This window comes from Numenius arquata, chromosome 14, assembly GCF_964106895.1.
Source record: "Numenius arquata chromosome 14, bNumArq3.hap1.1, whole genome shotgun sequence".
Lineage (NCBI taxonomy): Eukaryota > Metazoa > Chordata > Aves > Charadriiformes > Scolopacidae > Numenius > Numenius arquata.
The window spans coordinates 9,839,667-9,852,663 of NC_133589.1; the positions used below are offsets into that span (position 1 = coordinate 9,839,667).

Consider the following 12,997-nt stretch of genomic DNA (forward strand, 5'->3'; position numbering starts at 1 on the left):
CTGCACCCCTGGGAGGCAGATTACCAGGCAGGGGATGGAATCATAGGTGTGTGCAAAATTCCACACAGCAGCAGTGTGCACCCACACTAATGACAATACATCTTCCAGCTCTCTTCAGGATATCACTTGCATATTTGTACATGTGATGACTTTACTCTACACAAGGTATATAGCATTTACTAAGATATGTCCTTGATCCAAAAAGTGGAGGACAGTGTCTGCAAGGTGCTGACCTCACAGACCAGAGGTGACTCTCCTATCATTACAGAAGAAGAGGGAAGTATACCAAGGACATGCTTATGCCAGTGGATTCCATCAGGAGCACCCGGGGTGCTCACTGATATCTGTCACTGATGTCTGGTTTTGCTCAATTCTTACCTCTCTGCTGTTCTTTTACCTTCCCTTCAACTGCCTTTGCTGTCCCTCTCCCTGCTTCCCACTGAACACCAAGTCTTCTGCCTGCTCCATTAATTCTTTATCTCCAATGTTTGCCCATCCAACTTAATGATTTTGAGTATTACCACAAGATAAGAAAGGAAGAAAAAAACACCAAAAGAGACATGGTAAAAAACAAAACAAAACAATCACAAATGCACTGGGGTGGGAAATGGGGTGCTCACATTGTTCATCTTGGTTACATGCGTCATCTCAATTAAAAGCCTAAGCTTCCTATTACAGAGAGGTGCTTTTGTTTGGAAACATTCTCTGGGGCACCTCCTTTTTTCCACTGTCTGTACAGGGAATTTAGCCTCCTAATTTAGGCAATAGCAATATGGATCCTCCTTTTTCCCACATCAAAACCACCCAAAAGCAACAACTGCTTTCCAATGGTGAAATAAACAGGTAAACCATGGGGATTAGAGGATGTGACTAAATATTCCTAGTGAAAGAAACTCAACATCCCTTAATCCCCATGGCTCACCGTGTTTACTGTACCATCTCAAAGCAAGACCTATTCTCTTGATTGTAAAAGTCCCTCTGCACTTTCAGCTCAAAGACATCAGCATATCCTTACATGCATGGGCTGAACTGTCAATTACAGGATGGGGACTTTGGACAGCTGTATAAACAAGTGCTGCTGCAGATAAAGCCGTTCCTTGATCAATACCTACTCTGATCAACTGATCAATGCTTTAAAAAAAAAAAAAACCACAAGAAAAAAAAACCACTTTACTGTATGGGAAGCTTACGGCTAAATGAACGGCAGCACATGAAGCACTCCTCTTGAAAAATAGGAAAAGGTCAGCTCACACACACAAACCAACAGCAAGCTGAGAGACACCTCATGTATCTGACTGCATGGAGAAACCAAAAGCAACAAATCAAAGCCTGGCTTAGGCTAGCAGAGGTAACTGACTCTCTACGACAGTGATTTTGAAAATTACTTTTTCTGACTGAAGAACATTAAAAACAGAAGTGAGCTACAAAATTGGATTTTTTTTTCCCATGCCTTTGTAAATTTTTTTTAATTATACTTTTGATAATTATCCGGGTTATCAAAATGCTTAGCAGTCCTGGTTATTATTTAGGACTCCACTGTGCCAGAAAACTGGCCGTACAGCCGTAACAGCAATACCACTCATTTCTCAGTTAGCATAAGGCACCAAAATTCAGCATGGCTATTCCCTGATCCCCAAAAAGCATGCAATTCCTGTACAGAATAACAAGACTTCAACTACTCTTCTCTGTGTCTGTAGATTAAGAACTATAAGAAACAAGTAGCAGCTGAATACCTACATCATGTAGTGTAATAAAAATCTGGTGGAAGTACAAAAAAATTCTATAGGAATCTACCAAGGATCTTGTGACATCCATATAACTCCCTGTTTAAAATATCCTGAAACCCTCCCTCATCTTCACTGACCAAGTACATTATACACTCCTGCAATAAAGCCATTATTTGTCATCAGAAGGCCATTTCAATTATATAGAATCCTTCCCCCGAGATACCGTGTTACTTCTCCATCACCATCTACCAACTTACCCTCCAGCGTACAGAAACGCGTCACCTTGTCCGGCATCAGCTTTCCATGCTTGTGCTGACAATACACCTCTGCGATCTCCTGCCGACACTGCTTAGATTTAGCCCGGGACATGGCTGAGATTGCCTCTTTGCCTGTTACCTCACACTTTGGTGGCTGATCGTATCTCAGTTCAGGGGAGCTGTTTCCACTTTTTTTTAAATGATGCTGCCTAGGAGACACGTGAATCTCCTTCAAATTGTTGTTGTTGCTGCTGCTGTTTTTTCCGGGATGATCACTGAATTGCACCACCTCATTGGAGTTCTTCGCCAGCAGCAAGTTCTCCTTCATCTTCTCCTCTTCCAGTTTCTTTCTCAAGTGCTCCTTTTGCTTGCTAAGGGGTTTTTTCACCAGCTCAGACTGGTGTTTTTGCCTCTGAGTCCTGGGAGCAAAGTTACTGTTATCAATATTTTCAAAGTCCTTGGGGACTGAGTTTTCATTATTGCTGTCTGTTCGCATTTTCTCTTTCGGTCGGTGGGAAAAATAGCCATCCTATAAATGGGGAGAAAAATTATACTTGTCTTACTAAAAATAGTCACATCCCATGCATTACAAGCATTTCTTACATAAAAACATAAATCAATTACAATCCAACATACTGCAAAAACATCTCCACTTCAGGGCTCATAAAAGAAAGAGCTGAGAGAGGCCTCTGAGCTGCCCAAGTCAGCGCAGACAACCACCAACTGCACCCCCTTCATCACTGAGCCAGAGTCCAAGCCCCAACTCAGATGGAATAAGGAGGTTTCACACAGGTTTGTGAGCAATTATTAACCACAGACTTCACCCTGACACCGTTCAAAATCAATGGCAAAACCAGTGCAGGTTTCAGTGGAGCAAGAGCAGGTCCTTCAATGCTTTCCTTCACTCCTTGTGTTAATAAGCACAGGTTGGTATCCCAGGAACTGTCCCATTCCTCTTCAGAAAGCACCACACAACTTTATAGCCCAAGCTTTCAGTGAAGTAACTTTGCTACAAACCAAACCCTTACTGATTTTGTGTGGTTGTTTTTTTGTTTGTTTGTTTGTTTTTTAATTTCTACATAATAAAACTTGGAGAAGTGTTTCCCACGGGGTGCACTGCAGCCTTGCTGCAAGCGGGAAGCTGGGGCAGGAACAAGCCCTGTATGCGAGGGGGAGCAGCTGCAGATGCTCAGGCTCCCCAGGAGTGTCAGAGCCAGGCTCAGATGTCAGCTCTTAACCACCATGCTCCTCTTCTCCACACTGGGCATGCTTTGATAAATACACAGACCATGATGTTCCAACATTTAAAATATATCATATAAAGAAAAAGGAATAGACCATGTAAAAATATTTGTCTGATGCAGAAAAACGCTTTTCTTCACAATTTCACACATCCCCGCTCCACCTATTACTACGGGAACTTGTCCTAGCCCATCAATAGCAGAACAAGTTTACAACACCAAAGAAAAAGGAGGATTATCCCAGGGATCCTAGAGAGAGCAGAGAACAAAGCAATCTGCTCTAGAAAAGATGCAACAGACTAGAACAAAACCAAGAAACACTTATATGTGTATATTACTATCAAATGGGAACGTGTCTGATAGCCAGGGGATGGCTGAGGTTGAGCTACCTTTGCCTCAACCGCAGAAACTAGTCCTCAGGCTAGTGGGGGGCACAATTTTTAGACCTGTGAAACAGGAAATATCTCCATTTATTGAAGTGATCAGTAGCAGATGAAATCAAGGGGGAATTGCTATTAAAACATCTGAAGACAGGAGTATAAATACTGATAGACTTTTTGAGTCTGTCCTGTTTCCTTTCCACTCCCGAAAGACGTAACCCAAAATCAGAGGCTGGTAAATGACAGCATCCGTTAAGGATGACTGATGGGAGCCACTGGTAGCACCTATGAATCACATTTTGTATTCAAAAATTTACAAAGCATTAGCTAATTGTTTCTCACACCTCGTCTGCAAGGAACTATTTAGCAGTCAGGTTTCGCAGAGGAAGGAGAGGAAAATAATGATTTATCCAAGTTCATGCAGGGAGTCAGTATCACTTTGACCTCTGCAGCTCAGCAATGAGCAATGTTTGAATAGTTTATTTATTAGAAGATGTGATTCTGTGAGTGACTGAAGCGATTCTCTCTCCATGAATATCTCCAGCTCACAAGTAGCTTTAGTTGTCAGGCAGGGAGGAATGCAGAGAAGTTTAAAAAAAACAAAACAACAACAAACAAACCAGAAAAACCACAAACCCAAACCCAAATGTTTTTCAAACAAAATATTTCTAGTTCGGAGACAATGTATCTTTTTTTAAAAAATATTTATCTTTAAAATTTTTAAGGGCACACATGAAATCAAATTCTTTTTTCTGTCTTATTTTTTAAGGAGAAAAAAAGAATAGCATTTTTAATAGACTCATTTAGGCTGAAAAACACCCTTAAGATCATCAAGTCCAACTGTAAACCTGACACTACCAAGTCCACCAGTAAACCATGTCCCCTAAGTGTCACATCTACACATCTCTTAAATCCCTCCAGGGACTCCTGGGAAGCCTGGTCCTATGCTTGACAACCCTTTCAGTGAAGAAATTTGTCTTAATATCCAATCTGAACCTCCCTTGATGCAACTTGAGGCCATTTCCTCTTGTCCTATCACCTGTTACTTGGGAGAAGAGACTGACCCCTACCTGGCTACAACCTCCTTTCAGGTAGTTGTAAAGAGCGATAATCACCCCTCAGCCTCCTTTTCTCCAGACTAAACAAGTCCTGTTCTCTCAGCCACTCCACATAAGACTTGTGCTCTAGGCCCTTTTCCAGCTTCATTCCTCTTCTTCAGACACCCAAGAGAAAACAAAACAAACAAAAAATAGTTTCAAGATAGCCCTCAGTTGCCATGAATGATCAAACTAAAAAAAAAAAAAACAAACTTCTATTTTCAGAGCCCAGAGCCCTTCACTTAGCCTATATCTTCAATGTATCTTCAAAGGAAAAGGACTTCTCCAAACCCAGCAGCAAACTGCAACTAGAGCAAGGCAAATGTAAAGCTTATTAACATCATACCCAAAACATCTCCACTGAGGTGCCACTGCTTTGAGACTTCAGATGTTTGATAGTTGTCACATTCCCTTTGTTGTTCAGCCAACTCCAAAACCACAGCTTAGTTATGCCACTTGTATATTTTGACTTGCTTTATTTTAATGCACTTGGGTCTTGGATTTGTACATGTGAAATAGCTCAGAAACTTTAATTGTTGTGCTGTCACATCTCCTCTAAGCTGGTGCTGGAATTCACCTTTTTTTCCCCTCATCAAATAATTAAATGCAAGACGCCCTGCACGCCTGTGTATATATGTATATATGGCTGTGTGTATATATATACACAGCTATATGGCTAATTTAAATTACACCAACCTCAAAGAATCAGTACACACTGCAATTACCCTTTATCACATATCTACTGTTCCCTTTTTGACAGAAGGACACTGTACAAGCTCTTCAGTGTAGGCAGAAACACACAGAGCTATCTGGAGTTGCAGTTATCTGGGTGTATAAATGAGAACAATTAAATGAGACACAAAGGGGTTGAGGTAAATCTGTGCAGACGGTGCAATCCACAACCACAGTAGGTCACTCAGGGCTTTTCTTCTGCCTCTTTCAACTGTTTTGTCTCCCAGTGATACAAAACTTAAATAGAAGGGGCATCCAAGATGCTACTAATTCTATTAATATAAATTTTATACCCCAAACACAGCCTGAGCTATTCTTTATAAGTAGTCCTTGAACTTCAACAGGTTAAGTATGTGAAATACAAAAGAAACTATGAAAAAGCAAATGTGAACTTTATTTGTTGGGTTTCAACAGCAGCACTGTGCAGACAGATACAGGGACACCACCCACAGTAATGCAAAGCATCCCTATCATCGGTTTTCATTGTTAACACAGTTCAAATTACTTTTTATTGGTAATTGGAGCATTCCACCATGCTGCAACTTAGAGCCAAAATATCTAGCTGCAATGATGGGGAAAAAAAGTAATTGTCTTCTTCATTCAACTCTTTCCAAGGTCTCTAAAGGCAATGCCACGATAGGATATTTCTTTGTGTTTTGGCAACATTCCCTCTCACAATCTGACTTCTGCTAAATGATTTTTAAGATAAAAAAAAATTAAAAAATTAAATCCTAATCTGTACAGTAAATGGCATATTGATAAAGGGGAAAGGAAGGGAGAGGAGATATTCACTGTTGTTGGTTTTTCGTGGTAATTCTTATTACCCACAAACAAGCCACTGGCCTGAGCCAGAGGGACAGGCACACACCCTCCCATGCCCAGAGGAGTGCACAGCCCTGCCCTACACTCTGCCCTCCTGCCCCAGCCAAACCTCTCTGTAGCTTGACAAAGTCTCAGATGATGAGATCTGGGCCCGTTCCTGTTTCAAACAGCATTTGACACGATACTTATGTGATATTTCAGCCAGGATCTTCACTCTCCCTATTACCACCCCTGTGCCTATAAGCAGCCGGTCAAGCTGCACAGCTGCCCTGGGACCAGCGGAGGCTGCAGCTCCAGGTGTTTAAGTAGAATGTTCCCACCCGCTGATGTACTGCACTTGCAAAGAGCAGTAGAAGGCTGTGATGAAATCTCAGGAGAAAAAAAGCACAGTAAACAGCAGATTTACTAGTGTAATGTTCACCTCTTTAAACTGTTTTCCTCCTTCAAGGGCTTTGCCCCCCTCTGGGAAATGCTTTTCCAAGTCTATATGCTGGAATTTGAAAACACAAATGAATTTTAAATGTTTCAAAGGCAGGCACAAAACTAAGTGCGGCTGTAACTCTTCCCTGTCCGCAGGGACAGCAAACACCACAAAATTTCCCCACCATGGAGGGCATTTGGTGTCTGCAGAGACATCGCTTTGGGAGGAGCAAGGACTAAAAATAAAGCACAGTCTGTAGAACAACTGTACCAACGAAGAGTTATAGATATACATTGAAAAATAAGGATGTGTAACACATACCCACAGTTGGACAGTCAAATTCCAGCCTCACGTGATCCCACACCTGTTGATGCAAGTGCTAAATGCCACAAACCCAGACATCTCCATCCACTTTCATCTGCATTTCTCTCTCACAATGACTTTCACTAAAGCCGAGAGTGATTTTTATAGCATAATGATTTCAAGACAGGATCCATACGTGACAGCAGAATGTAAACATGTTTGCAGTGCAGGGGAAATGAAGCTCAGCACTCTGAGCTTAAAACAGCAGCAGCTGCTGACAATAAATTGTGTTCATTCCTGAAGTTCAGGGGTACAAACAAAAGCAGCACATCTGGTTTTTCAGCTGGCTACTGGAGGATGGGTTTTACTTGCTCTGCAATATTTAATTTTTACGGTGCTGGATTAATTGCAGACTTCATTTGCCATGGATGTCTAAGACATTCAAGTCAGGACAAAGTCATCCTGGAGAAAAATGATCTTGAAACAAGGCATTCCTGGTTCTGACAGTACCATGGGGTGTACCTCAGCAGGTTCACCGTTTCAAATGTCATCTTTTTCAACTTTTGTCTAGCTATTCATTAGTAGCACCTTCTAATTGCTTTTTTTGCTTGCAAATTACATTAAATACACTGAAAAAAATGGAAAGCTATACCAGGCCCAAATTAGAAGCAGAGAGCCTATTAATATAGCCTGTATGTATCCACAGTCAAAGATGAAAGCAGTATTTTCAAACCAACACCTGACACTGCTATTTTTTGTTGTTGTATAGACTTAATCTCATCCACAGAACTCACCAAAAAGTTATCATAGTAAGAACTGCAAATTACTGCAATAGAGTAATTCTCTTTAAAATGGACGTAGGTCAGAAGAGGCTCTATCCAAAGTCAGCTCATTTGAGAGGCTATGCTATAAAAATTACCCAATATTACGGGTCTTAAATATAACACATGCCACCCAAGAGCATGCATTTCAACTGTACTTCTACTACACTCCTGGCAAAACACTCCCTTTCTGTGTTCTCCTACGCGTGCTTCTCCCAGAGCCCCAGGGTGACGCGGCCCTTTGGCAACTAACAGCGAAAATGGTGCACCTTCTCGCGGGGTTATTGTGTCTGTAGCTCAGTAATGACCCACTCCTGCTCCCGATGCTACTGAAAGCCATTCCACTCTCGCAGAGAAGTGCAGGATCAGGTCAAACTATTTTTTCCTACATTTTAAAAGTCAACTCTGTTTACAGCCTTTATAAAGAAACCTTTGAAGACTTTGCATCACTGTGTAGCACCATATTTCAAAGCTCAATTGTGACACTGTGGATATCTATCACAAAACACAGGCCTGAGAGAAGGATTTCCAGAAACAGAAATTTTCGTTCCTAACTTTATCTGATCCTCAGAATATACACGGAGAGGTTAACTGCTCTCAATGGTGAGAGCCCCGTCAGGGAGAGTTTTAATGACTGTGGGGTCTCTTCTGCATGTGTGCATGTTGCAATTCAGCAATAACAAGCAAATATTCCAAATTTGAGAAAGAACAGTCTGTACTTCGGAGTGTCCATGAGATCATTGCCAACTACATACTGATTGCCATTGATGCTAAAAATAATAATATAAAATTAAGGCAAAAACAACATATCAAGCTCAGAGTCACTGCATGTATTGAGAGGGTTTGAATTCCGCTTCTTGAACACACAGGTTTTAATTCTCCAAATTCCACCTTTAGTGTTCTTTACTAATATCTGTCACAAAAAATGTACATTCTTTGCTATATTAGCCACTATATCTATGATGGTTGCGGGTCTGGTGCTCAGGTACTGTGAGCTTGATTGAATACGAAGTTCCATCTCTCAGGGGAGAAAGGCCAGGTTCCTGCAGAGGCGGAGGCTGGGTCTTTGCCATTTACTAAGAAGACCATGGAATAAATTGATGCCGTCACCTACTACAGACCCAACAGCAGCTGTCTCTCACTGTAGCTAGCACAAATACAGAGAATTTGGAAAAACTTTACAGCCATCTGTAATGATGGCTGGATTTTAATGACAGCCTGTTAACACTCTCAAATGCTTTTGCAAGTACAACACACACCGGCTCAGCCAGACCCCAGGTAGCTTCCATACCTGCAGACTGCTGCTCTCCACACTTTTTTCATTTCCATCTGTCATATATATTCGCCTCTAAGTTCAGTACATTCAAGCATAAATGTGCATTTGGGTTTGCCCAGTTTAGAAAATATAGGTCACAAATGCTCACATAATCTTTCAAGTACGGTTCTGTATCCTGCATGCTAAAGGCAGGAGGTGAAAGACTACAGCTACAATAATGACTCAGGGAAAACTCCAATAAAACAGCACGTTCTCTGTGGGGTATCCTGCCATAAGACCAGAATACACTGTAAAGTCGTTAGGAACCAACTCACATAGTTTCAGACTGACCCTGGACAGGGTGCCATTGCCAAAAACCAGGATTAGGCAGTATGACTGTCAGTTTCTGCAATATGCAAAAAGCCACAACCAGACCAATTTCAGATTGCTTTCAGAGAGATAAGCTAATGTGCATATAAATCAGCAGAGACACAAACATCAGCAGCCTGATATGCACCAGACTTTGTGTGGCTGAGGGATGCAGCTCGAGACACCAAGCCCAAGGGGAAGAGCCCGTACCATGCAGGCAGTCACTGCTCCAGCATCACCCGCTACACATCTGTAGCAATAGAGTGCTGCTAGACCGCTCCTTTTATAGAGGTTTTGTAAGGAAAGTCAAAGAAAACCCTAATCAGTTCACAAAGGCACACAATAAGAGCTTGCATTTATCTGCGAAAGGTGTTCATTGCATCGTGCAGAACATTTCCTCCCAACAATAAGAAAATGCTCCTTTCTCAGAAAAAGTTATTCATTGTATGATTTCTGTATCAAGGAAGTCCTATAAATACCACACAGATGGATGGGCCACGTGCAATCAAGCCCTGAATGGCAAATGTTCACAGTTTCAGTTTATCTGACACAACTGATTTTCTCCCCAGCATGGAGGGATTTGCTGTCTTTTGTACTGAGAACATATTCCCATCTTTCCCTGGCAAAGCTTGGTACCTTAAAGACACAGCAAAAACAACCAGAAATATGCATACGCACACACTGAGCAACAAAAAACCACATAGACCTTCCTCTAAATACACAGTACTGGATGTGATGACCTTGATGGCCAGGGATAAATCAACCCCCCAAAAAAATTTTTTTTTTCTCCTGTGACATAATAAAATACATAAAAATTATAGATCACGTGAAAATATGCAATCACTGGGCAGTCATGCAGGATCACATATGTCTGAGACCAAACGAGCACCCGGAGCTGGTGCAGACACTTGCCACTTTGCTGAAGTGAGCTGTGCCCCTGCAGGCTCCAAACCAGCTCACAGCCTGAGGAGGTGGTCAACAGTTTCAAAATCTACATAACGTGCCAAAGCCTCAACAAGACCTGGTCAGTTTTTACAGGACCATCTATTTTCTTGTCCTGCGACCAAGAAGAATTTAAACAGCATTACGAGAAAGTAATTAAAACAAGTTTCTGTTCAATATTAATTACAGCTCTGCGACATTATTTTGTAATGCTTGTTATTTATTCAATGCTGATACCTTACAATTGTCAAAGGAGTCAGAGAATGGCATCTCTACAAGCACAGGCTGCTCCTGGATAAAGTTATTTTTCTTTCTGCTCTAACCTTTGCATATTTGAGGGCTGTTTCTTAGTTGAAATCAAAACCTTCCTCCCTAGCAGAACTACATACATTACACTATGGTCTTCAGAACAAGAGTGGAAATTATAAATACTCCTCCTGCTTCAGTGGGCTCAAAAATACAATTTCATCCAATTATTTTAAACAGCTGGGCACTCATCTCCCTTGGCACACAGCCAAACAAACTTCTTCAGACCACCCGTTCCACAGGCAGCTGCAGGCTGCCAAACCAAGGAGCATGGCAACTTCAGCCCCACAGCTGATTCCCAAGGCTGTCACGGGAAGCAGCTTTGTTCCATTCTCCTTTTCTGCAAAAGTCCAAGAAAACACATCTTTCTCCATCACTCCATCACTGCAAAGTAAAACTACAGGACATTTGCCTGGAATTGTCCAAAGACTCACTATTCTGCTGGATAGATATAGAAGGATGGTCATCATGAGAATGATAATAAATAATAATTAAAAAAAAAAGTCAGAGCAAAGAATTGCTGAACAAGGCAGGTGGATAGGTTAGAACATCTCTCGCTTCCCACTGTCAGACCAAACAAACTCATTCCCTGGGATGATCAAACATGCAGGGCTGACACACTGCTGGCTCTGCAGGAGCTTTGCGCATCTCACCTGTGTGCTGCAGCCCACTGTGGTCCAGAAGCTGAGCATCACAACAGGTATCTTCTGTGCTCAACGGCACAGATTTCAACATCCTTCAGACACTCATTTCAATGGCTCAGAAGGCCACTGGGTCAAGGAAGGTGCTCTCCCACTTGGGGTAGGACCCTGCCAATACACCATCAGCTCTGGATACAGCACTCACCCTACTGTCACTTGTTATTACCATGCCCACATCTTTCAAACTACAAAACAGCCATTGCTCTGCTTTAAGTCGTCATGCAGCTGCAGAGACACACACATCCTGCCGCGCCATCAAAATGAACAAGAAATTATGAACTTTAGTCAAAGACGTTCTTGATGAGCCACGAGACCCTTGGAAAACTAGTACTTTTGGCAGGTGGACAAAAGCACAGCAAAAGAGAGCAGATGGAGAAAAGACAGCAGATGTTAATGTAGTTAAAATTTTTCCACGTTTTTCCATTTCACTGTAATAAGTACATTGTACTTCGTCAGTGACTCAAGACTTGAGAGAAACATTTTGTGAGAAATATACTAAATTACTTTATGCCTGACATTAAAGAGAGAGATACAAAAGGTGAAAACAAAGTTACTGACTTTGAACTTGCAAGTTGGTAAAGATGTCATTGTTTCAAATACAGTCCTTTCTATCATGTAAAAAGATTATCAGAAAAAGTGATCATTTGGGTTAAAAGATGGATTCTGATATGTGAAAAAGCATGAGTCCTTCAGGATTCAGTGCTAACCTAAAACTACTGTTACGCTTGCATTTCAAGGCTGCAGGATAGCAGATGGACCATCACAAAGTGCAGACACAGGGGACTCTGCACTGGAACATCTGCATTGGTAAGTGATTGTTTGGAGGATTATTTTTCCCTTCCTTTCCAAAAATGTTGCCATTAATTTTTTTTGGTGTTGGTTTGGTTTTTTTTTCAAATCAACTTCAACAGTGTGTTCCAAAAGACTAGAAATAACATCATAAAAATATCACTAATAGAAGTTGGTTGGGTTTTTTTCCTTTTTGCATACATAACATTTGTACATTAAGGAAAGATATTCTGGTTTGAAATAGAATGAAAACAGTTTTAAAACTTTAGCTGCTTTCCTCAAAACAGTTTTTCTGTTTCTTGCTAATATGTGACTTACTTTCAGAGTGGTTTAGATTAGGGAGTAAAACAATATTGCACCCCTCAAGAGTCCAAACAGATTTTCATATTTGTTCCAGCTTAGTACAGTAACTGTATGAACAGCTATATTGCCTTAACAGTAATTTCAAATGTTCATCTGGTTATTAAAAAGTTCAGAATACTGCTAGAGGGAGCTGTGAAAGCACATATCCATCGGATTTCAAAAATTGGCAACTTTGTTTTCTGCTAATTTAAACTCAGGAAAATTTATACATACACAGGAGGACTGGAAGACACCACAGACTTATTCAATCTGTAACAGAACTTGATTTATAACCAGTAACTGCCCCCACTTTATGCATATTGTTACCTTTCAAATGATGTTTAAGCTCATTAACAGACTCCAGACTAATGTACGCAGCCCTTCTCTTGGCAAGGTCCCTGCCAGTCAAATTCACCAAGAGTAACATCAACACTGAGCTGGGGCAAGCTTTTTTGCCTGCATATACATACAGATGCACACACATATGTTAAT

The 12,997-nt window shown here is 41.2% G+C and overlaps 1 protein-coding gene across 2 annotated transcripts in view; it reads right to left on the minus strand.

Moving 5' to 3' along the window:
* XYLT1 (xylosyltransferase 1) overlaps nucleotides 1-12,997 on the minus strand; it is a 192,498-nt gene that overhangs the window by 90,008 nt on the left and 89,493 nt on the right. For both annotated transcript variants that reach the window (XM_074158428.1, XM_074158425.1), the window contains one exon: nucleotides 1,985-2,513. In XM_074158428.1, coding sequence (XP_074014529.1) covers nucleotides 1,985-2,513 — 529 coding nt within the window. The remainder of the gene's footprint in view (nucleotides 1-1,984; nucleotides 2,514-12,997) is intronic.